The sequence below is a fragment of the Microcaecilia unicolor genome, chromosome 1 (genome assembly GCF_901765095.1).
Source record: "Microcaecilia unicolor chromosome 1, aMicUni1.1, whole genome shotgun sequence".
In the NCBI taxonomy this organism is placed as follows: domain Eukaryota; kingdom Metazoa; phylum Chordata; class Amphibia; order Gymnophiona; family Siphonopidae; genus Microcaecilia; species Microcaecilia unicolor.
This window is the reverse complement of record NC_044031.1, coordinates 600,293,722-600,319,719: the sequence shown is the minus strand read 5'-3', so window position 1 is coordinate 600,319,719 and position 25,998 is coordinate 600,293,722. Positions and strand designations below refer to the sequence as shown.

The window sequence follows — 25,998 nt, the reverse complement described above, 5'->3', positions numbered from 1 at the left end:
AATTGTGTCACATGAAGCCCCATTATAGATACAACATAGAAATCAGAATTGAAACATCCAGGGGACACATGCAGAATTCTGGTAGTATTTAAAACAAGATCTGCCAATGTAGAGCAGAACCTAGATGTGTATGTGCCGACAGACAGATGTCTATGGGCCTCATTTTCGAAAGAGAAAAATATCCAAAAAGTGTCCCATTTGGACGGATTTCCTATTTTGCAGACGTCTATATATGCATTTTGTCTGCAGTGCGTCCAAATCACAAGGGGGCATATCGGGGGCATTTCAAAGGCCTAACATTTTACAGCTAGAATGGAACAAAACCAAAACATCTAGGGCGAAAATTTCAACGTTTTGGTCTAGACTTGTTTTTCTAAAGAATAAGACAAAAAGATGCCCTAAATGACCAGATGGCCACTGGAGGGATTCAGGGATGACCCCTCCCTCTTTACTCCCCATGTTGGTAAGATCACTGACCCCCCTCCCACCCTCTAAAAATGTGAATAAAAATAGTACTCACCTGCCTCTGACAGCCTCAGATGTTATAGCCAGGTCCATTAGAGCAACATGCAGGTCCCTGGAGTAGTGTACTTGTGGATGCAGTGCACTGTAGGCGGGTGGACACAGGCCCATACCCCCTCCACTTGTGGTGGAAACTGTGAGCCTTTCAAAACTCATCAGAAACCTACTATACCACATATAGGCTATTGTAGTGGCATACAGTTGGGGGTAGTGGGTTTGGGGTGGGTTTTGGAGGGCTCAGCAGACAAGATAAGGGAGCAACAATGAGATGTGTATCTGGGAGCATTTATATGAAGTCCATAGCAGTGCCCCCTAAGGTGCCTCATTGCTCTCTTGGAAGCTAAAAATGCTGGTCCCTCCTATATCCCAATGGCTTGATGTTGTGCATTTTTAACTTGTGCGTTTTTTTTTTTTTAATGGCCTAAAAAGATAAACCCACAAAGCACAAAACCTTGTTTGAAATGGTATTTTTGAAATAAAAGATAGACATTTTTCTTTTTTTGAAAATAGGTATATTTCTTCTTCAGATTTGGAGGGGCATTTTTGAAAGAAATGTCCAAGTCAGAATTTGGACATTTTATAAAGACATTCAAATTCTGAACAGGAAAGGTGGTCATTTTCAAAAAAGATAGACGTCTATCTTTTGTGTTTGAAAATACTATGGACGTACTGCGATTTGGACGTCCTTTGTTTTGGGCCATTTTTGAACAAAAGACGTCCAAATGCAAGACCTCCAAAACAGAGGATGAGTGGTTTTATGGTTAGTGCAGTGGGCTTTGATCCTGGCAACATGGGATCAATTCCCACTGCTGCTCTTTGTGACTTTGGGCAAGTCAAATGTACAAGGGGCTTTTTTGGATATGACATCTAAGTCTGAATTTGGATGGTTTTTGTAAAATGTCCAAAATCAGAACAGGAAAGGTCATTTTCTACAAAAACAAAAAGTCTATCCTTTTGAAAGTGCTGTTTGGAAAAAATGTTTTGTGATTTGGGGGAGTAAGGTGAGGTGAGCCCCGAGTCCCTCCAGTGGTCATCTGGTGGTTTGGGGCTCTTCTTGTGTAGAGTAGAGGAGTAGCCTAGTGGTTAGTGTAGCAGGCTTTGCTCCTGGGGAAGTGGGTTCAAGTCCCACTGGAGCTCCTTTTTATAAAAACAGGTCTAGCTCAAAACGACTAATGGACATCTTTGTTTTGTTCCATTATTGCTGAAAGAAGTCCATTTCTTAGGAACACCCAAGTCCCGCCATCAACACACCCCTGGCACTCCCCCTTGAGATTTGGACGTCCTTCTGACAGACTTCAGAGAAAGACGTCCAAAAAGAGGTTTTGATAATACTGATTTATTTATTTATTTATTTATTTGTGGCATTTATACCCCGCTCTTTCCCGCTAAACATCCAAATGCTGACTTAGGTCACTTTTTGGATGTCTATCTCTTTTGAAAATGAGCCTGTTGGTAAGTTTAACACAAAACGTCCAAAATATGACTTAGACGCACTATAGAAAATGTCCCTTCACGGGTGCTGTTTTGGAAACATACCCATTATGTGTTGCTGATTAAGGAGAAAGCCTGCAAACATTTGGCAAAACTGATTTCAAGGAGCATAATTTAAAAAAAATAATCTTTCTTAATCCCTCCTGTGGAGCACTGCCAATAACAGGCACCTTTGTAGTTCAAGTCATTTTTATTGAAAATATTTTCATACTGTTCAACAATACAAAGTTACAAAAACATATAAAGAAAATATAAACCTTACCTACATGGAGGATATGCGGAATAAACAGTAAGTTCACAGCTACAGCATAAATCATAGGTCAAGGAGCATGAAGAAGAATTAATATACCAAACATACATAAGAAGGACTGATATCACTTATACAGATATATTGAAACAAAAGACCTTGAGAGGTTCCCATGTTTTTAGAAAAGCAGCAGTTCAATTGTTTTTTGTCAGTCAAATGGGAATTCATATTTATAGACAAGACACACGAAGTCCACCAGAAGGCGAAAGAAACATTTGTATTGTCTAACCATTCACTTAAGATAGTTTTCAAGGCTAAGGATAGCAGAGCATCAAATAGCACCTTTCTGATACCTAGGCATCCCAGGGAGCAGTTGTAAATTCTGATGTTGATCTCTTTAATATAACCTTGTATTCCTCTTCTTGAAATGGGAATTATACTTCAATTTTTTTAGTCCTGCCTAGTCCACCAAATGCATGGACAGACCGTGCCCCCTTGCCATATACACATATTCAAGATTTTGACATTCATATCTTGACTTTCTAAAATCAGGATTTAGATGTATATGTGAAATACATGTCTAAATCCTAGTTTATGCACATCCAAATTGCTTCTAAAATAACCATGATAATGTATCATGTGCATGAAATACAGATGCTCTATTTATTTATTTATTACATTTGTACCCCACACTTTCCCACATGTTGCAGGCTCATTGCGGCTTACATAGTAAATACAATTACAGAGTCTGGACAAGAATATTACAAACTGTAGTAAATGAGTAGTTGTGATGTTTGAGAAAATGTGAGTTAGATATAAATGCAAGCAAAGATAGGATAACAAAAGGGAAAAGAGATAGGGAAGGTTTATGCACTTGGAAGTTATCTGACTGTTGTTTGAAAAATATATCTTAAATGTGCATCTTTCTTGTCAACCAATCACACTTGCAATGAGTCACTGACAAAAGATCACCTGATTTGAGACCTCAGAACTATTCCCATGGAAATAAAATATTTGCCTGTATTTGGTATCCTATATAAGGTTTGTACTCTATATTTATAGATTCAATGTGATTGCCTAGTGGTTCCAGACCCTTGCACAGTCTAAGCTGATCCTGTGTTCTTATAAATTGTTATGTAAGGAGCTTTAATTTCTGTTTCCTCAACACTGCAGTCCAAGGTGCATTGGAACAGCCCTTTAAAACCAGGCTTGGCTCAGCTCAGCTCACTCCTAATGCAGTAATCCAGCAACGTTCTGCTTTCAGTTTCTCATTTCCTCCCACTTCTTTATGTCATCTCATGATATATATTTCTTTTTGGATGTCATAATCAAACTTTGATCTAGTGTACAAATCTGATTACTCTTATTTCATCTTCCAGTGTGCATATCTGATTATTCTTATTTTGTCTTCTTGTAGGGTGTAAAGGGAGAAACTGGGCTTCCTGGCAAACCAGGCTCTGTGGTAAGATGTACCTTTAGTTGCACTCACAGATTAGAAGAGTAACTAGCATGTACTATAGATATAGAATATTGCTGTCTTTTAAATAAAATGTTGTTTCCTTCTGCAGTAATATAATATAGAAACTGACAGAGACAGGAATATGCTAAGTTTAACCGTATGAAATCATGCTTACAAGGGAGCCATGTAATTGGGTGAGGGAGAGGAAGAGGCTTTACTTGAAGTAGTCCTCCAAGCCCAACCAGTGAAGAAAAATGTTACAAGGAGGAAAAAAAGATCTCATACAACTGTGGCAATTAATTAAAAATCACTTTTTGCACTGAGTGCAGAAGAATTTTTAATTAATTGCCACAGTTGTATGAGATCTTTTTTCCTCCTTGCAATATTTTTCTTCACTGATTGGGCTTGGATGAGTATCTGTAACAGATTTCAGTGAATTTAATCTGTGTTGTGGTTTTCCTTGAAGTAACCATGTTATCTCTGCATTTCAGGTACATAAAGAAGGCCTGAAGGGAGACCAAGTAAGAGCCCGTAGAGAATTTTATAAATTGATAGATAACAGGAATAAGCGAAAGAAAACCCAGAAAATGATAAAAATTAAACTAACCAAGGCCTGCAGAACAACTTTCAAAATGTTCACATCATAGGCTTCAAATGGTAGAATATAAGAATAGCCATACTGGAAAAAGGGAAGTAAGGGGTGATAAATTCCTGAATCCTTGGTATCTTCTTAGTGTGTTGGGGGCCATAAGAGCCCAGGCTTTCAGCTCTGCTGTGGTTGTGATGGTTCCATGTATGTGTTTGGATTTGTATTTGGAGGGAGTGGAGGGGGAGTTTTTCTGTTGCTTTTTTCATGGTTGGGGGGGGTGGGGGGGTTATATAACAAGTTTCTTGTGATGTGTGCCAATGTGCCTTAAGATACCTTTTGTAACATAAGAACATTATAGAATAGCCTTACTGGGTCAGACCAATCTTGCCCAGTATCCTGCTTCCAGCAGTGGCCAATGGAGGTCACAAGTACCAGGTAGAAACCCAATTAGCAGCAACATTCCATACTACAAATCCTGGGGCAAGCAGTGGCTTCTCCCATGTCCATCTTAATAACAGACTATCGACTTTTCCTCCAGGAACTTGTCCAAACCTTTTTAAAATCCATATATGCTAACTGTTATTAGCACATCCTCCGGCAGTGAGTTCCAGAGATGAACTATTCTTTGAGTGAAAAATATACCCTCCTATTTGTTTTAAAAGTATTTCCATGTAATATCATTGAGTGTCCCACTTCTACCTGTTCTACACCACTCAGGATTTTATAGACCTCAATCATATTCCTCCTCAGCCGTCTCTTTTCCATGCTGAAGAGCCCTAACCTCTTTATCCTTTCCTCATATGACAGGACTTCTATCCCCTTTATCATTTTGGTTGCTCTTCTTCTTTGAACCTTTGCTAATTCCACTATATCTTTTTTGAGATATGGTGACCAGAATTGAATGCAATACTCAGGGTGAGGTCATACCATGGAGCGATACAGAGGTATCATAATATTCTTGGTCTTATTTTGCATCCATTTCCTAATAATTCCTAGTATCCTGTTTGTTTTTTTGGCCACCACCGCACACTTACCAATTGTCTACAATGACACCTAGATCTTTTTCTTGAGCTCTTACTCCTAAGGTGGACCCTAGCATCAGGTAAATATGATTCGGATTATTCTTTCCAATGTGCATCACTTTGCATTTGTCTACATTAAATTTCATCTGCCATTTGGATGCCCAGTCTTCCAGTTTCCTAAGGTCTTCCTGCAATTATTCACAATCCGCATGTGTTTTGACAAATCTGAATGGTTTCATGTCATCTGCATATTTAGGGGCCCTTTTACTAAGACGCATAAGCGCCTACGCATGTACAACATGCGTCAAATTAGAACTACCACCCAGCTACTGGGTGCCCCGGGCGGTACTTTTAATTTTGACGTGCGTCCAAAATGTGTGGCAGAATGTACCGCGTGGCACTAACTGGGCGGCAATCAGCAGTGTACGTGCACTGACGATTACTACCCAATTAACATGTGAGACCTTAAGTCAATGTGTGGTGGTAAGTCCCAAAATGGACACACACTGATTTTTATTTTGCCACATTGCTATTCGTCTCTTTACTTGTGCGTCTCATTTTGATTATGTAACTCCTTTCCTTGTTCAACACCATTAGCTCCCTATTCCGTATCATTTGCAATATAAAATTTTGGTCTTAACGCACAGAATTCTTCACACTAGACTTCCTGCCTCTCTTCTCTGATTGTCCCTTACTGACCCTCTCATGCTCCTTGCTCAGCTTATGAAAATTGTCTCGCTCTACGCCCTGTGCACTGTTCTCGTGTTCAGTCTACTCGTCACGCTGCCTTTTTCTGTGCTGCCCTTTTCCTTTTGGAACTCTCTCCCACCTTACCTTTGTTTGGCGTGTTCCTTCTCTAAGTTTAAATCAGTTTTAAAAACTCACTTGTTTTGGCATTTTGGGATTTCGCTAGGCCGGGAGACCAGTAGCTTGAGTTGTTATTGTTATTGTGTGATTATTTTTTCTTCTCTTTTGCTTTACTTTGATATTTTGAAGTTCTTTTCCTTTTCCATTTCAGACTATACACTGCCTTGATTTTATGATTGAAAGGCGGTTTAGCAAGAACACAATAAACTAAACTAAACTTATATTCATGTACAGTAGGCTTTTTCTTGTCCCCATAAGGATTACAAGTTAAGGGCCTCTTTTACCACAAGTGAATGGGCTTTGTCAGCATTGCCACATCAAGATTCACTAGTGCGGTTTAGTAAAAGAGGCCCTAAATTTCTATTCAAGACAATTGAGAGTGACGTTACTTCATGAAAGTTACAAGGATTAAACCCTGTCTTCTTTGTTTCTCAGCCTGCTTCTCTGTTTCACAACAAGTGGTCTATATAGTACTGTCAACCATTAAAAAATTTCACTTTGTATGTGTCATATCCTTTTTTATATCATTTATTAATTGTACTCAGCAGCATAGAGCGTGAACGTAGTCATGACCTTTCTCTTATCCAAAGTCTATGCTGTAGTAAATACAATGGGACACGTTTACAAAGCTGCAGCAAGCACTGTTGCGTACTACTTACCACAGCAAAAATTGGTATAGCTGGGGTGTGCTGAGGCATCCCATGGTAATTTTGGGATATGCATGTGCTACCAATTAGAATTAGACCAAAGTTCAATGAACAGTATGGGCTGTTAATCACACTAAGGTAATCTAATACTGCAAAAACTGAAAAACAGCCAAACCCAATGTCAAAGGGTCAAATGTAGTGAATATACACTAATAAATGACAAATGGGAAATACCCTCAGAAACCAAGGTCATTGCCAAGGTCTGACCATCAAGACACTGATATCTATATAAGATTTGTGTGCCTGTGATCTTATCTCTTTCATGGGGTATATTTTCCCCATATCTTGTCAATAGAATTGATTCACAATGAAACCATTACTTCAAAACATTACTGAGCACAAAAAACTCCAAGCAGCAGCATTACTTAAATAAACAAACTTAGCTGTCTCATTGCTGGCTGAATGCCCCACACTTCAAACTGGTGACTTTCAACGGGGCCCAGATCGTTTCGCCCACCTCAGGGCTTCGTCAAGAACCACTCAACTTTAGCATAATTGTTGGGGTATGAATCTACAAAAGAAAAGTTTTGTGTCTCAGAAAATTCAAAGTAAATGCACCATTCACACACTCTCACCATCCTATCCCACAATTACAATGTTCAAAGATAAAAGATAAGAAATGCTAAAGTTGAGTGGTTCCTGAGGAAACCCTGAGGTGGGCGAAACGATCTGGGCCCTGTTGAAAGTCACCAGTTTGAAGTGTGGGGCATTCAGCCAGCAATGAGACAGCTAAGTTTGTTTATTTAAGTAATGCTGCTGCTTGGAGTTTTTTGTGCTCAGTAATGTTTTGAAGTAATGGTTTCATTGTGAATCAATTCTTTTGACAAGATATGGGAAAATATACCCCATGAAAGAGATAAGATCATAGGCACACAAATCTTATATAGATATCAGTGTCTTGATGGTCAGACCTTGGCAATGACCTTGGTTTCTGAGGGTATTTCCCATTTGACATTTATTAGTGTATATTCACTACATTTGACCCTTTGAGATTGGGTTTGGCTGTTTTTCAGTTTTTGCAATATGCATGCGCTACCCACACACGAAAAAAAAAATGTATTTTTTGGCATAAGGGGCATGTCTGGGGATTGAGAGTGTCCACAGTCACTACTACTACTACTTGGCATTTCTATAGCACTGCCAGGGTTACGCAGCGCTGTACAAGTTTAAACACAGGGAGGGACAGTCCCTGCTCAAGAGAGCTTACAATCTAAAGGTAACAGACTACGTAGTCAGTGTAGGTAACAGGAATGGGGAAGGTGGTTAGGCGCCAAAAGCAAGGGAGAAGAGATGGGCCTTGAGTAAGGACTTGAAAATGGGCAGGGAGGGCGCATGGCGTATGGGCTCAGGAAGTCTGTTCCAGGCATAAGGTGCTGCGAAAAGTCACAAAATAGAGGCTAAAACAGCATACAACAGAAACAAAAAAGCAACACTGGGCCTTCAGGATTGAGATAAATGTCGTCCTTTAATGTAAAAATGACCCGACACGGGCCGTGTTTCAGCGTGCAAACGCCGGCCTCAGGGGTCTGACATAAAAACACACAGATATAATCATAAATAAACACTGCACACATATTTCAAAAGATCCACATTCATAAAATAGTATAATAATATGATATACATCATCCAATTGGACAGATTATAACAATAAAAGTGTAAGCAATAAAAATAACAATCATATTATTATACTATTTTATGAATGTGGATCTTTTGAAATATGTGTGCAGTGTTTATTTATGATTATACCTGTGTGTTTTTATGTCAGACCCCTGAGGCCGGCGTTTGCACGCTGAAACACGGCCCGTGTCGGGTCATTTTTACATTAAAGGACGACATTTATCTCAATCCTGAAGGTCCAGTGTTGCTTTTTTGTTTCTGGGGATTGAGAGTGGGCATGTTCTGTGCTAATCGGTTAGCACAGCTACATTGCCGTGCACTGATTACCATGTGATTAGCATGTGAGCTCTTGTCGCTTACAAAATGTGTGACAGTATGGGGTCATGCGATAATCTGTTTTAATGGGCATGCACTAATGGCAAATTAGCGTGTGGCCATTAATACAAAATTAGGAAATTCAGGCATTTTATCCCAGCAGTAAGTAGAGGAGTGTGGTAGCCGTGTTAGTCCACTCTTAAGGTTATCAATAGAAATCAAACAAAATAAAACATGGAAAAGAAAATAAGATGATACCTTTTTTATTGGACATAACTTAATACATTTCTTGTATTAAGTTATGTCCAATAAAAAAGGTATCATCTTATTTTCTTTTCCATGTTTTATTTTGTTTGATTTCTATTGATATCCCAGCAGTAAAAATGGCCTTAGTGCATGGGAAAAACCCATGTAAGGGTGCGCTAAGGCCATTTTTTACTGCTGTTTGGTAAAAAGGCCCCACAGTAATTAGTTGTTTTAAGGTTTAAAAAAAAATGTTCTTTGACTGAAAATATTTTTTTCTCTTTGCTTTTAAAGGGACCTCCTGGGCCTCGTGGTCCACCAGGACCTAATGGATCTCCAGGGCCTCCAGTGAGTAGTAATTCTTCAGAGTGTTCTCTATTTTATTCTCCCAAAATAAAAAAAAATGAATATTCCAAGTAGGTCACATGATCCATGAATTTCATAAGTTGCTGGCTCTGAACACCAGAATAGCAGAGTTGGAAGAGCTGAGTAAGATAGAAAGGAAAAGAAAACACTTTCACGGATACAGTAGAACAGTTGCAATGGCAGTGTGGCAGCCCTTGTACTGCCTCGGAAGAGGAAGCTCAATCACCTTGGCATGGCAGGAAATGATCCTGTATATAGGACTGCCCTAAAAATGAAGCATTATCCTTGGAGTGTGCCCAAGAGGGCACTGCTGTTGTGGCTGGTGACTTACACATGAGGAATGTAGATGGCTAGGTGGCAGGTGAGTGTGAGGATCACTTGACATCATGCCTATTTGGTGCAAAGGTAGTGGACCTCACGTGTCATATAGGTAGGATCTTACAGTGCTGGGAACGAACCGGCTGTCATGGTACGTTTGGGTACAAATATCATAGAAAAGTATAGAAGGCAGGATATCTTCAAACAAATCAGAACACCCCAATAGAGAGGTTGTTATAAGGGCTAAAATAGCACAGACAAATTTAAGAAAACACAGACCCAGTATGATTTATTACAAAGTGCCTGTATCATCTGCTAATAAGCAGGTATTGAGTAGACATAATAATAGTAGAACAAATAAAAAAAAAAAAAACATAAAGGCTGAAATTCAAAGGGTTTGTGTCAATGTTCCCTCTAAGCTGCATGACCGCGCACTTTTTTTAACCTACTGCACAGTAATCTTGGACTGCCATTTAGCAAACTGCCTGGTTGGCTAGAGATGCATCTCCCCCCCACCCTGTCCGTGCATCTCTCTTCCTTCTCATGCATGGTTCAGCATTTCTCTTTCCTCCTCCCCTCACCCCAGTTTAGCATCTCTCCTTCCCCTCCCCCTCTACCGTAATCCAGCATCTTTTTCTCTCTCAAAGCTTGCCCCCCCCCCCCCCCCAGCCTATCTTCCCAACTGGTCTTTACTTTTAGAGATCGCAGGCAGCAGCAGAGATTTAGATATGCTGCCTGCAGCTGGCCTCAGAACCTTCCCTCTTCCGTTCCCTGCCCCCTGTAATGCAACTTCCTGTTTCTGGCAGGGCTGCATATGGCAGAGGAATAGCTCCAGAGCTGGCTGCAGGCAATGTATGTGGGTTGCTACCGCTGCCAGCGAACTCTACAAGTTTGGAAGGTACAGCAGAGGGAGAAGACTTGAGAGACGGGGAGATACTGGATAGTGGGCGGATAGTGGGCAGGGAACAGTGGAGGAATTCATTACAAGAATATTACTGCAAATAGGGGCCCTTTTATAGAGTGGCGGTAAGCCCAACGCGGGCTTACTGCTCACTCTTCTGGGAAAACCACTGGCCCAATGTATCCATTGGTGGTAGTCCCGCCCTGAGCGTGCGCCATTTCTGGGGGAAAAAGAAACCCCCCCGGAAATGGCTTGAGTGGTGATAACCTGGCATTAATAAGACATCATTGCGTGCTGCCCAGTTACCACCAGGTTAGCGCGGCAGCCCTTATCACCACCTCAATGGGTGACAGTAAGGGCTTCCTGCCATATGGCCATGCGGTAAGAGTTCTCTCACCACATGGTCATGTGTGCTGGAGGCTTTTTTACCAGCTGCAATAAAAAGGGCCCTGGTGCGTGGGAAAAACAGCCCCTGCTGCTAGCGCAGGGCCCTTTTTCACGCAGCTTGGTAAAAGGACCCCATGGTTACTACAAAAGATGTAATTTTAGTAATTACTTTTGTTTTGAAAACAAATTTTTATTTCTTCAGTGGGGTGCTGCTTTGGTGGGATTTACTGCAGACATAAAATTCTTGCAGCAGCATCTCAGCAGTTGACTACAGGGAACTGTAGCATAGCAAAGGCATCAAAATTCTTAGGTTTGCAGTGCTGTTAAAAACTATTACATGTACTATGCTTGAAAGAAACATAAAAGGAAGATTTAAGTGTATAAAACAGACAATTATTATGAAATCACGTCATCTATGACAGTGTTTCCCAAGTCAGTCCTGGAGTACCCCCTTGCCTGTCAGGTTTTCAGGATATCCACAATGAATATGCATGTCATTGATTTGCATACAATAGAGGCAGCATATGCAAATCAGTCTCATGCGTATTTATTATATGAAAACTTGACAGGCACGAGGTTACTCCAGAACTGACTTAGGAATCACTGATCTATAATAAGTGTTCATACATAGCAATATTCTTTACAACAAAATTCACTGCATTCACCCTTTAAGCTAACATAGCTTCAGTTCTTTTATAAATTTTATATGTAATTGCAGTTTACCTCATTCTTTTTCCCTTCCATTTTATTTACATATCTTTGTTAACTCTTTGGTGGAATAGAGCTGCCACCTTATCTAAATCAATTCAAGAAGGCTGGTCTAGCCCTAAAAATAGTTGCTTACATCAGCTCAGTCCTTAGAGGAAACATTGGTTAATGCTCCTGACTTTGGGGCCCTTTTACTAAGCTGCATAAGGTGCTAAAAAAATGGACTAAAATAAGACATGCTAAAGCGTCATGCATTAGTTTTTGAATGCTTGCATGTTAACTCTGCGTTAAATAATAATTTTTTTGAGCGGGCAAGACATGAGAGAAGAGTGGGTATTCCTGTGCTAACTAGTTAGTGCCTCTACATTACTGTGTGCTAACTGGTTAGTGTAGAGCAGGGGCATAGCCAGACCTCACGGCGGGATGGCGCCAAAGCCCAAGGTCGAGGTGGGGGGACACAGTTCAGTCTGCCGCCCCGCCACCTGCCCCCCCCCCCCCCACTGCCTTGCCGCTCCCCTTCATCTCCTTGCTGCTTCCCCTCAATGCCTCATCGCTCTCCACCCCCCACAAAAGCAAATACCTTTGCTGGTGGGGATCCCCAACCCCCGCCAGCCGAAGCATTCTTCAGCGCCGGTCTCCGGTGCAGCCGCGTTTGCTGCCCTGCTGTTTCTTGCTGACGTCCTCCTGTGCATGCTCCTTTACGTGAAACGTGAAGCTGGCATTTCTTGAGGATAGTTCAATCATGTTAAGCATATATTCGGGTGCCATTCTAAATAGTATCTTGAAAATTAGGGTGCTCACTTTGAAAAATATTCTTGCCTTGACTGGTAGCCAATGTAGTGTTTCAAGCAGAGGCGGGGGGAGCTCTTTTGTACTTAGATTTCTTTTAAATCAGTCTTGCTGCCGTGTTTTGGACTGTTTACAGCGATTTTAGTGTGTTTTCCTTGCACCCTACATATGCTGCATTGCATTAGTCTAGTTGCGATAGTATTGATTGGACCAGTTTCTGGAAAGATTGTCTAGGGAAATAGTCTCTTATTCTTCTCAGTTTCCATAGTGTTCTGAAGCATTTTGATGTTACTGCTGATATTTATTTATTTATTTGTAGCATTTATACCCCGCTCTTTCCCGCTCGATAGCAGGTTCAGTGCGGCTTACAGAATATGGTACAAAGTATCACAGATACAATACAAAGTATGCTACAAAGTATCACAGAGACAGTGCAAAGTATGTTACAATGTATCACCCACAACCTCAGGGCGCACCACTGTGCTGACTCGACTGGTCGTCATCGAGCGTGATGAGAGTGAGACTACGCTGTCCTTCTGGGTGGAGTGCATTGTTGTGTGCCGATATTTGATTGCACTGCCAATCCACAGTCTGCCTGCTCTGGTCAGCCGGCACCGAACTGCTCTGTCGAGCCACGTGGTCTAATCCGTCTGCGGGATGAGCATGGCTTTCCCACTAATTTTGCTCCTAGGTTCCTCCAGACAGGTTGTAGTGTTGCTCTCTGTCTGATTTGACCATTTCCTTTGTTTGCTGTTTGAAGGAAGGTTACAAATGCACAGTTCTCTTTTTCAAGTTGCCAGTTTGGAATTACTGCAGGCAATGGAGAGGGGGGAGGGAGGAAATGAGCTGAATAGGACAGGTATTTTGAGACAAAGCAGAGTAATTAATCTTAAACATTTTTTGGAATGCAGCTGTGCTCCTTTTAAATCTCCTTTATTTAAGTCAGAAAATATTGCTTTTCTTGAGGCTGTTGTATCTTCTTCCCCAGATTATTAGGGTATATGAAGATCTTTTATTTATTTGGTCAGAGCAGAGTTTTATATTAAAGTAGGTGAGGTTTCAGAGCTTTCTATCTGTTCAGTTTAACAAAAGCCAGTTTGTCTTTGGCTGCAATTAGCAGGGGAGTGTTAATTTTACAGATAATGCTCCATGAGGGTCTGCCTCCCTTTGAAGTAGGAAAGTTGAAGATTTGCTGATTGATATGCAGCCATTCAGTAGAACTGTTTATTTCATTTATATTTTGTACTTTTATATCTTGAAACAAGGTAAAATTGTTTTACATAGTAACATAGTAGATGACAGCAGAAAAAGACCTGCACGGTCCATCCAGTCTGCCCAACAAGATAACTCATATGTGCTACTTTTTGTGTATACCCTACTTTGATTTGTACCTGTGCTCTTCAGGGCACAGACCGTATAAGTCTGCCTAGCACTCTCCCCGCCTCCCAACCACCAGCCCCGCCTCCAACCACCGGCTCTGGCACAGACCGTATAAGTCTGCCCAGCACTATCCCCGCCTCCCAACCACCAGTCCATTATCTGATATCTAGCATTCACTTCTGTTCACTGGAGACATTGGTCTAAAGACTTTCATTCACACCTGTGAGATTATTGATAGTTCAATTGAGGGGGAGCTTTAGCAGGATATCAGGAATGTAGAGATAATATAGGTTAAAGATATGAACTTCAACTCACAGAATTGCAGTTATGGTTTTGTCATTATGCAGTTCCTGAATTTTGGTGTTGTTTGATAATCCAATTGATGCAGATTCAGATCACTGAAGGCTTTTTTTCTTTTGTTGTAGATCCAGCTCATCATAGGAAAGGGAGAAGTTGCTGCTTTGTAGAGTGCAAGGAGACAGAAAGTTGCTTTTATCCAGTCAAAAACAATAACATTAAACTAAGTGAAGGAAAGAAAACTCAAAATAAAATCAAGGCTGGTGACACGACATAAACTGAGCAGAAATATATTTATTTATTTGTTACATTTGTTGCTGGGTGTGGGGATTTACGGTGGATCGGTGGGGTAAGCCTTTTTGAAGAGGTTGATTTTTAGTGATTTCCTGAAGTTTAGATGGTCATGGATTGTTTTCACAGCTTTTGGGAGTCCATTCCATAATTGTGCGCTTATGTAGGAGAAGCAGGATGCGTAAGTTGTTTTGTATTTAAATCCTTTACAATTTGGGTAATGTAGGTTTAGGTATGATCATGACAATCCGATTCTGTTTCTGATTGGTAGATCTATGAGGTCTGTCATGTATCCTGGGACTACGCCATAGATAATTTTGTGGACTAGAGTACAGATTTTGAAGATGATCCTTTCTTTGATTGGGAGCCAGTGCAGCTTTTCTCAGAGGGTTTTGGCACTTTCGAATCATGTTTTACCAAATATCAGCCTGGCTGCTGTGTTTTGCGCAGTCTGGAGTTTTTTTGTGAGTTGCTCTTTGCGTCCTGCATATATTCTGTTGCAGTAATCTGCATGGCTTAGGACCATTGATTGTATTAGGTTACGAAAAATGTCTCTCGGGAAGAAAGGCTTTAATCGTTTACGTTTCCACATTGAGTAGAACATTTTCTTTACTACAGAGTTTACTCGGCTCTCAAGGGTAAGGTTGAGGTCGATTGTGACTCCGAGTATTTTTAGGCTGTCTGAGGTAGGAAGGGTGTGTCCTGGGGTGTTTATGGTTGTTGGTTTGTACTTGTTGTGTTGAGATGAGAGGATGAGGCAGTGTGTTTTTTTCAGTGTTCAGTTTCAGTTGGAATGAATTTGCCCAAGAGTCCATGATGTTCAGGCCATCATTGATTTCATTGCTTATTTCTGTTAAGTCATGTCTGAAGGGAATGTAGATTGTAACGTCATCTGCATAAATAAACGGGTTGAGGCCTTGATTGGATAGGGACTTTGCCAGTGGGATCATCATTATGTTGAAGAGTATTGGTGATAATGGTGATCCTTGGGGTACTCCGCAGGCTGCTTTCCACGGTGGTGATATGTTTGAGTTTGATTTTACTTGATATGTTCTGGTGGTTAGAAAACCTTTGATCCAGTTAAGTACGTTTCCATCAATCCCAAAGTGGCCAAGGAGTCTTAGTAGTATATTGTGGTTTACCATGTCGCGCGACATGTCGAATTGGAGGAGAAGTATGCTTTAACTGTGGCTATTTCCTGTTTGAATTTTGCCATGAGAGTGACTAGGACAGTTTCAGTACTGTGGTGGGGGCATAATCCTGATTGTGAGTCGTGTAGTATTGAGAACTTGTCCATGTATTCCGTAAGCTGTTTGGTCACCAAGCTTTTCATCAGTTTGACTACTGGTGGGATAGACGCAACTGGGAGGTAATTGGTGAGGTCGTTTGTATTTTTCTTAGTGTCTTTTGGTATTGGGGTGAGTAGGATGCGGGAAAGAGACCTTGTTGTAGCATGAAGTTTAGGTGGGATGTGAGGTCTGCTATGAAGCGGCCGGGAGCAGATTTGAGTAGATGACTGGGACATATATTCAGTTTGCAGTGGGTGTTGGCGAACCTATGAGTCACTTGTGTAACTGATTCAATGGTGAGGAGGGTAAATGTTGTCCAGATACAGTCAGCTGGGTATCCACCAGGGGTTAGGTCCAGGTTGTTGATGAAGTTTTCGATGTCGGTGTTGTGCTGAGGAAGTGTGCTGCGTAATTTTATTATTTTTTCGTTAAAGTAATTAACAAGTTTGTCTGTGGGTGTGATGTCTGTGTTGGTTGTGGTGATAGGGGTGGTGTCTAGTAACTTTTTTGCTCGTTCAAGTTTCCGGGTTTGTGTTTTGAGTTTTTTTAATTCATCATTGAACCATGGTATTGAGTTTTGTCTTCTTGATATTCTTGTCTTTAAGGATGCTATTTTGTTTAGTATGCTTCTGCATCTATCCTCCCAGTGATTGAGATAATGTATGGAATCCGTTCGTGTTGTCCATTCGTTGTCATATATCAGTTGCCAGAATACTTGTGGGTCTATTTGCCTTCTCTTAGTGTAAGTTGTATGTTCTGGTGTATGGTTTAATCCCTTCTTCTGCCAGTCTAGGGATAGGTTCAGTTTGTAGTGGTCGGTCCAAGGTGTTTCTGTCCATTTGATGTCAGTTATTAATAGGTTACGATCTAGTGTGGGTAACTTGCATGTGAGGTCATTTTAAATTCCAGGATTGTAGGAAGTCTTTGCATTCACCTGCGTTGGTGGAGTCGGGGTCTTCTAGGTGAAGGTTTATGTCACCTAGTATTAGTATATTGGAGTTGTTTACACAAGTGTTTGAGATGAAGTACGTGAAGATAGGCTGGCTTTCGTTCCAGTGGAGGGGTAGTATATAAGAATTTGAGTAGTAAATAAACAGATATTGTGTTATTTAGACTGAAATGCCTCTTAAACAAGTACGTTCTAATTTGTGTACTCGAACCAACAGCATTAGCCTATAACCCAGATCTTTAGAAACAGTAACTTAGTCTTTCACACCTTTCAAATCCTTTCAGTCTTGCTTGCCAATGTAGTAGCTGTAAGCTCTTCCCAGCTTCTTAGCTAAGTCAGTTTGTGGGCGTGGCTGTGTTGCTTAGGTCCGTCCTCTCCCTTCCTTGCGATTCCATCCTCTCCCACTCCCTTGAGATCTTACCCCTCCACTGGAGACTTCTTAGGTTGATGGCTGCTATGCTGGACTTCCAGGCTGGCTATGCCTATCCCTACTGTGGCTATGCCTATCCCTACTGCGGCTTCTGGAAGCTCTTCCTGGGTTCTGAGGACCGGCTGTCCTCCTCCACTGGGCTCCTAATGCTAGCCACACCTAGGGCGTCTTTTTACTAGCTGGGCTCCTACTGCCAGTCACACACTGGTGCTTTCCCATACCCACAAACCTCAACATAAGAAACTAGAGATTAAGCAAAGATTAACTGCCCCCATCCCTCCCTCTACTCCCAGAGACTCCTCTATAACTCTGCACTCTCACCCTAATGCCTGCTCAGAGGTTTTGGTAGCTTTTAGTTGTTGGGACAGGAGTTTTTTGTATGCTGTCTCTCTGAACATTGGAGGGAGTTGCTAATGGCCTCATTTACGTCACATTTTAAAACTAACAAATTCATTTGCATAAAATCTTTGGTCACTAAACTAGCTAAAACCAGTCATAATGAAACGTTGCAAGCCCAGTTAGCTTTGAGCATCAGGGCTTTACTGTTCCCAAATAATAGATGTTGAAGTCTATTATCAGTACCTTAATGGAATAGTAGCAACTGGCTCTATAACAGTTCACTGCAACCAAGGTTTCAATACTCTGTAACCTGCATATGGTTTGCTGGAAAATGTAACTGCTGACATCCTCCTCTGTCTGAGATGTAACCAGTCCCTTTTTGGTGATATAGGATTTTTAGCCATACCACCACACAATTCCAGGCAGCCACCTTTCCAGTTCTGGTTCTGGTCCTAGAAATCCTGAATCCTTGTTCAAGACAAGTGCCTGTGGTGCATTCCCATGGGGGTACAGGCAGGCTGATTCCTTGCAATTCAGAATATTGGCAGGTAAGGCAGGAAATATCAGATGAATGGTCAGAGGTGGAAAATGACCAAAGACAAATTTTGGCGGGCAAAAGAGGAGCTTAAATTACTTTGGGGGAGTTCACTGCTGCGACTAGGAACATCCCTCAAACATCAAACCCCTCCATCCCCTTCCAGTGACTTCCCCAATCTCTGGATGGTTCTGGTGCCAGAAGGTCTTAGTTTCCAAGCAGGTGCAGAAAGCCAAAGTTCAGTAGAAGGGCAGCCTTGGATGTCTATCCTGCTTATAATCGAAAGAGAAAAACGCCTATATTGCGACCCAAATCGGGAGATGGGCGTCTTTCTCCCGTGGGTGCCCAAATCGGTATAATCGAAAGCCGATTTTGGGCGTTTCCAACTGCAATCCGTCGCGGAAACGGGTAAAGTTGATGGGGGCGTGTCGGAGGCGTGGTGAAGGTGGAACTGGGGCGTGGTTATCGGCCGAGGAGAGATGGGCGTCTTTAGCTGATAATCGGAAAAAAAAGGCGTTTTTACCGCGATTTTGGGTCACTTTTTGTGGACCCTTTTTTTTCACGAACAAGTCCCAAAAAAGTGCCCCAACTGACCAGATGACCACTGGAGGGAATCGGGGATGATCTCCCCAGACTCCCCCAGTGGTCACTAACCCCCTCCCACCAAAAAAACCTCACTTTAAAAACTTTTTCCAGCCTCTGTGCCAGCCTCAAATGCCATACCCACCTCCATGACAGCAGAATGTGTTCTATCCTGTGACAGCCTTTCCCTGGTTCTGATGTGGCTCTCAGGTGAGTGTGACACCTTTTCTGTTATGCGCACTACAGAGTCACATCAGCAATGCATTGTGGTGGGTGTAGCGTATTGGGCTCCGTGATTCCACCAGCTTGTGGCAAATGCTCACGATGTTGGTAGTTGGTAGGCTCTACTCCCATGGTGCTTTTCCCCCTGCTTACTGGGTCAGAGTGTGCCCTGTTTTGTTTCCGGTAGTCCATGAGGTAGTGGCCATTTTTGTAAGCCAGTTTTAGATCCCTTTCACGTGTTAGCCACGTTACAGAACTTAGTTCTTACCTTGAATGTGGCTGAAAGAGGGCATTGTACACCATTCTGCCAGCTCTGACCTACTGCTAATCTCAGTACCAGGGAGACTCGTTGCCAGTGGGGCACAACCTCTGATCTGCAGTTAACTGTGAGTAAGCGTGCTTATTCCAATAAAGGACGTTTTCGGAGAGATTAGTCTTCAGGTGTCAACTGGTGTGCCAATGTTATATAGCAGCAACAAGTCCTAGAGGCCTGCGTGTATGCAGGTCCCTGGAGCACTTTTAGTGGGTACCGCAGTGCACTTCAGCCAGGTGGACCCAGGCCCATCCCCCCTACCTGTAACACTTGTGCTGGTAAATGAGAGGTCTCCAAAATCCACTGTACCCACATGTAGGTGCCCCCTTCACCCCTAAGAGCTATGGTAGTGTTGTACATTTGTGGGTAGTGGGTTTTGGGGGAGGGGGGTTGGGTGCTCAGCACCCGTGGTAAGGGAGCTATGCATGTGGGAGCATTGTCTGAAGTCCACCACACTGACCTCTAGGGTGCCCAGTTGGTGTCCTGGCATGTCAGGGGGGAGAGTGTACTACGAATCGTGGCCCCTCCCATGACCAAAAGGCTCGGATTAGGACGTTTTTGAGCGGGGCATTTTTAGTTTCCATTATCGCTAAAAAAAACAAACACCCAGCTGAAAAACGTCCATTTTTTCGAAAATACGATCTGGCCCGCCTCTTTACGTACCCGTTTTCGGACATAGACGCCCATGGAGATAGGCGTTCGCGTTCGATTATGCCCCTCCACGGCTACTAAAAAAACAAAACACTGGAACAAAATGCGGCCAAAATCTGCAGACAGACTGCTTTTGTTGGCTGGAAACCCAAAACAGAAAAAGGCTACATAGGAATAGGCACACAGACACAAAAACAAAACAAAATTGGGAACAGCAGGGACAGCTAATCTGTTGAATTTCTCCCAATGTTACACACACATCATTGTACAGCATATAGCACTTAAACATGGATAAGTGTACAGTTACTTGTGTAAGTACTGGTATTCTGTCATTTTTGCATACAATTAGGTGTTAAATTAGCAATGATCCATCTATTCTACAATTAGTGGTGCTCCACTAATTGAACTGATTCAAAAACTGTTCTCACCCTTCATTACAAAATGTTAATTAGCAGAGCATTCATGCTTCTTTTTTTTTTTTTTTTTATTTCAAAGGGTCAAGATGGGCTGGAAGGCAAGAGTGGACTCCCTGGTTTGCAAGGTCAGAGGGTGAGTATATATTTACCTCAGTAGTTTAGTATTAAAGTCCTTTGAATAGGAATACAACAGAGATTCAGAGGTTTTGGCAAGCGGTGTGGGTGCATTTAAGCTCAATCTAACAGCAGAACTGGGATGCCTTCCCACGGATGTGTCTTCTAGACGATATGTCGGTGGTAATGGAAGGCACTCATGTATCTAATCTTTTCCTGAGCAAAGCTTCACTCATTGCCAAGTGCTGCATATCGCTTGGATTTATTTGGAGCAGTGGCATAATAAAATGCATGAACTATTAACCATGGAGCACGTATATGGACAATAAAGGTGTAAGAGCCAGGAAGCAGTTCCTTCATCTCTGACTGCCGTATTTCCATACCATGACTGCATATGTTTGCTTGATCTTTTCCCAACAGAGACGACATCGTACTCACCCCAATTCTCAAAAACACAACTAGTAAGATCAGCGATATCATAAGCTACATACCAAAACAATGGAGGGCCTAGTAGCACAGCAACTAATGGAATACTTGACACAATTTTCAATCCTGCATCAATCAGACCACAACACAGCACTGAGACGGTCATAACCATCCTAATAATGAAGTTCAGAAGCTTAATTTGCCACAGACAGAATATATTATTACTACAATTCGATATGTCAATTGCGTTTAACCTAATAGACCATAGGTGCCGACTCTGTGGGTGCTGTGGGTGCTCGAGCACCCCCAATATTTTCTACCCCACTGTCACCTGACCCAACCGGAACAAGCCATCGGACGTTCGGGTTCCAACCCCAGCCCAACCTCTTCTCCCTCAACAGTCCTCCATCCTCGTCTTCCTGCTGCCCAGAATTTAAAACTCATTTTACCTCAGGTCACGGCGGCAGTGAAAGGCGAGCAGGCTTGTCTTCAGCGTTCCCTTCTCTCTCACCTCTGTATCAACGTACATAAAAATCCGGGAACGCCCCCAGGAATGCCCTGAACTGTTTCCCTAAATTGTTAAGCATGATAGGATTTAGGCGCAATTCATTATAGACTTAGATATGCACCTAAATCCTAATTAGTGCCAATTAGTGCTGATAATTGATTGTTATCACCCAATTATTAGTGCTGATTAGCTTGTTGTTCAGTTAAGTTGTGCACGTTCTTTGTAGAATCACGCTAAGTGTGACTTTAATTGGTGCCGACTTTTCAGCACAATATATAGAATTTGGCCCATTGTCAACAGGAATATCCTGGACTAGAGAGCTAGGTCTGTCTGGGAGCCAAGTATTAAAGCATTTGCATATATGTCCAAAATACTGCAAATATTGTTCTGTTTAATATATTATACTAATGGTGCATTATTTTGATTTTTTTTTTTTTGGCATGTAATTCCTGGAGTGTATTCAGTGTACATATTACTGTCAGTAACATGGGGTACTAGGGAGACAGCTGATACAGCTGTAGCAGAGTCATATAGTGAAGGACTTCTTTCTTGCAGTGTTCAAAAGTGTCCCATTGTCCTTTTACTGCTAACATAGGTGTTGCCCCACACTCCCAAGGATTTTAACTTGCGCCATTCTGTTATACTCCATCCTAGCCCCACCCATAACCTAGCCCTGCCACGTTAGCCTCCCCAAACAGCTAAGTCACCGACTGCCTATAGGTATACTTACACTATCCAGATTGGAGATAAGAAAGGTAGCTAAAGTTTCTATGTGATGAGACCCCTAGTCTCCATAATGATGAAGGAAGAGCAGAAAAGGGAGAGCTTTCAATGTATACTTACAATATTGAGTTAATCTATCCACATCCTAACATAAGAACATAAGCATTTCCATACTGAGACAGACCGAAGATCCATCAATCTCAGTATCCTGTTCCAACATTGGCCAATCTAGGTCACAAGTACCTGGCAAAATCCCAGAATAGTAAAACAGATTTTATGCTGCTTATTGTAGAAATAAGCATTGGATTTTACCAAGAAACGGCCAGTGAGAGTGAAAGAAGGCTCTCTAGGCCCAGGCAGGGAGGACCCCAAAACACAAACTGGACCAGAGCTAAGTATTCCCTGAAATATGTTGGGATATTTGTTTGTTGAGCAAGATGCATTGAGAGTGTGAGCAGTGCTCAAAGATAAGAAGGGAGAAGGGAACTCCCTAAGAGATGGCCAGTGAAAATTCAAGTGGGCTACCTATTCAGGGCAGTGAGGACCCCAAAGTACCAACTGGACCAGAGCTGAGTATTCCTTGAAATTTGTTGGGATATTTGTTTATTGGGCAAGATACACTGAGAGCAGGAATAGTGCTTAAAGTTAATCTTGGACTGTGGTTTGAAATACCAAGGCAAGAGTAAGCCTGTATTTGTTTTCTGCCTAAGGCAATGAGGAGGATTCCCAGAGAGAGCATAGGAGCCTTCCTCTATGCTTCTGTAAAAGCCCCCCAAGAGCAGAAGTTGGCGTGAGGCATGGCAGCCCTTGAGTGAAGGGAAACTTGACCTTAAAAAGTTGTTCCAGAAATGGGTGACTATCCAGGCTTATTTTCGAAAGAGACACAAATCACAACAAGATGGGTGTCCTTCTCACAGGGTTGCCCAAATCGGCATAATCAAAAGCCGATTTTGGGCGTCCTCAACTGCTTTCTGTCGCGGGGACTACCAAAGTTCATGGGGGCATGTCGGAGGCGTAGCGAAGGCGGGACTGGGGCGTGCCTAACACATGGGCGTCCTCGACCAATAATGGAAAAAAGAAGGGCGTCCCTGACGAACACTTGGACGACTTTACCTGGTCATTTTTTTCTTACGACCAAGCCACAAAAATGTGCCCTAAATGACCAGATGACCACCGGAGGGAATCGGGGATGACCTCCCCTTACTCCCCCAGTGGTCACTAACCCCCTCCCACCCTAAAAAAATTTTTTTTAAATATTTTTCCAGCCTCTATGCCAGCCTCAAATATCATACCCAGCTCCATGACAGCAGTATACAGGTCCCTGGAGCAGTTTTAGTGGGTGCAGTGCACTTCAGTCAGGCAGACCCAGGCCCATCCCCCCCTACCTATTACACTTGTGGTGGTAAATGTGAGCCCTTCAAAACCCACCACAAACCCACTGTACCCACATGTAGGTGCCCCCCTTCACCCATAAGGGCTATGGTAGTGGTGTACTATACGGAAACAGGAAGTTGAAACAACATAGGCGGGACTCGCAGATGGAAGCTCCGACGCTGCCAGCTTCTTTCAATCGCTGCCTGCACCGTTCACGCTGCTGAGTCCAACATAGTAGTAAGTAGGGGAGTGAGAGGAAGAGTGCAGGACTCCCCGGGGGGGGGGGGGGGAAAGGTGCTGGTACGCCATACCGGTGCGTACCGGCACAAAAAAAAGCCCTGGATAGGATGCTATGGAAGGAAAAGTTATATCTTATCTGATAGCTTTCTTTCCTTCTGTCCTATCAGACCAGTCCAGAATCTGTCCCAGGTTAATTAATTTTCTTTTAGTTACAAGCAATATTTTTCAGATATCACTGATTCTGCCTTTAAGTTTTCTAACCTATTGTATGTCTCCTGACTCAGTAAAATATCTGCATGTCAGTAGAGTATACACTGCAATGGCTAATAAGGTTCTGACCAGATTGAGACATTTGAGGGGGCATTTTCGACATGACGTCTAAATTCGATTTTGTACGTTTTGCTGAAAACATCCAGAAATCAAGTGGTGAGCATGGCCATTTTTGAACCACAAAAGTGTCTATCTTTTTGGTTTGAAAATGACCATTTTCTAGACATTTTATGCTCAGTGCATTTTACTTTTGTGACCATTTTTGAAAAAAATAAGTCCAAGGGAAAAATGCACAAAAACAAGCCAGTAAGACATCTGGGGGGGGGGGGGGGGGGGGGGGGGCAGCATTCTTGGTAGACTGGCACTGCAGACATCCCAGCAGAGCAGTGGGGCACCCTAGGGGTCACTGCGGTGAATATCCAATAAAAGGTCCCAGGTACACATCTCACCATTTCCCCCTTATATTGTATGGTGAGCCTTCCAAAACCCACTAAAAGCCTTCTGTACCCAACTATACACCAGTACAATAGCCTTTATGTTTGCAGGTGCCACCTATATGTGGATACATTAGGTTTTTGGTGAGTTTTGGAGGGCTCACACTTTCACCACAAGTGTAACAGTTAGAGTGGGGCCTGGGACCCCTTCTCTACAGTACCCTGCACTAACCACTAGGCTACACCAGGGACCTGTATGCTGCTCTAATAGCTTCAGATGTTAAAGCCAGTCCTGTCATAGAGGCTGGTATGTACTGTTTCATTCACATCTTTGGGAAGGGGTCAGTGACCACTGGGATAGTAAAGGGGGGGGGGGTCATGTCTTAATCCCTTCAGTGGTCATCTGGTCATTTAGTATACACTTTTGTGACTTAATGGTGATTGAAAAGGTCTAGACTAAAACGTCTAACTTGTAGCCCTGGACATTTTTGTTACGTTCCATTATGGCAGAAAAATGTCCAAGTTTTGGAAACACCCAAATCCCGCCCCTGACACACCCCATTTTGATATGGACATACTGCAGATAATGAGGGGCATATTCGAACGCGAACGCCAATCTCCATGGGCGTCTGTGTCCGAGAACGGGTACGTGAAGGGGCGGGACAGACCGTATTTTCGAAAAAAATGGGCGCCCATCTTTTTTTTCGGTAATATGGTTTGTGCCGGGCAAATGCATCGGATCTGTGTGGATTTGAGCCGGGCGTAATCGTTTTTCAGCAATAATGGAAACCGAAGGCGCCCAGCTCAAAAACGAACAAATCCAAGGCATTTGGTCGTGGGAGGAGCCAGGATTCATAGTGCACTGGTCCCCCTCACATGCCAGGACACCAACCGGGCACCCTAGGGGGCACTTGTAACAATAAAAAAAAAGTACAGTACCTCCCAAGTCCATAGCTCCCTTCCTTTGGGTGCTGAGCACCTCAAATCCCCCCCCCCCCAAAACCCACTGCCCACAACTCTACACCATTACCATTGCCCTTATGGCTGAAGGGGGGCACCTAGATGTGGGTACAGTGGGTTTTGGGGGCAGTTTGGAGGGCTCCCATTTACCACCACAAGTGTAACAGGTAGGGGGGAATGGGCCTGGGTCCACCTGCCTGAAGTCCACTGCACCCACTAAGAACTGCTCCAGGGACCTGCATACTGCTGTGATGGAGCTGGGTATGGCATTTGAGGCTGGCATACAGGCTGGAAAAAAAAGTTGTTAAAGTTTGTTTTTTTTTTTTTTGGTGGGAGGGGTTAGTGACCACTGGGGGAGTCAGGGGTGATCATCCCCGATTCCCTCCAGTGGTCATCTGGTCATTTAGGGCACTTTTTTGGGACTTGTTCATGAAAAAAAAGGGTCCAAAAAAGTGGTTTCTCGCTAAAAACGGCCATTTTTTTCGATTATTGGCCGAAGGCGCCTATCTCTGCTTGGCCAATAAACACACCCCAGTCCCGCCTTCACCACGCCTCTGACATGCCCCCCCCCCCCCCCGTCAATTTGTTCGTTCCCTCGACGGAGTGCAGTTGCAGGCGCCTAAAATCGGCTTTCAATTATACCGATTTGGGCGCCTTTGCGAGATGGGCGCCCATCTCCCGATTTGGGTCGAAATATGGGCGCCCAT

The 25,998-nt window shown here is 42.8% G+C and overlaps 1 protein-coding gene across 1 annotated transcript in view; it reads left to right on the top strand.

Moving 5' to 3' along the window:
- The window catches only part of COL22A1 (collagen type XXII alpha 1 chain), a 743,309-nt gene that overhangs the window by 435,557 nt on the left and 281,754 nt on the right, over positions 1-25,998 (top strand). The window contains exons 19-22 of the mRNA XM_030219538.1: positions 3,678-3,722; positions 4,211-4,240; positions 9,374-9,427; positions 20,322-20,375. Coding sequence (XP_030075398.1) covers positions 3,678-3,722; positions 4,211-4,240; positions 9,374-9,427; positions 20,322-20,375 — 183 coding nt within the window. The remainder of the gene's footprint in view (positions 1-3,677; positions 3,723-4,210; positions 4,241-9,373; positions 9,428-20,321; positions 20,376-25,998) is intronic.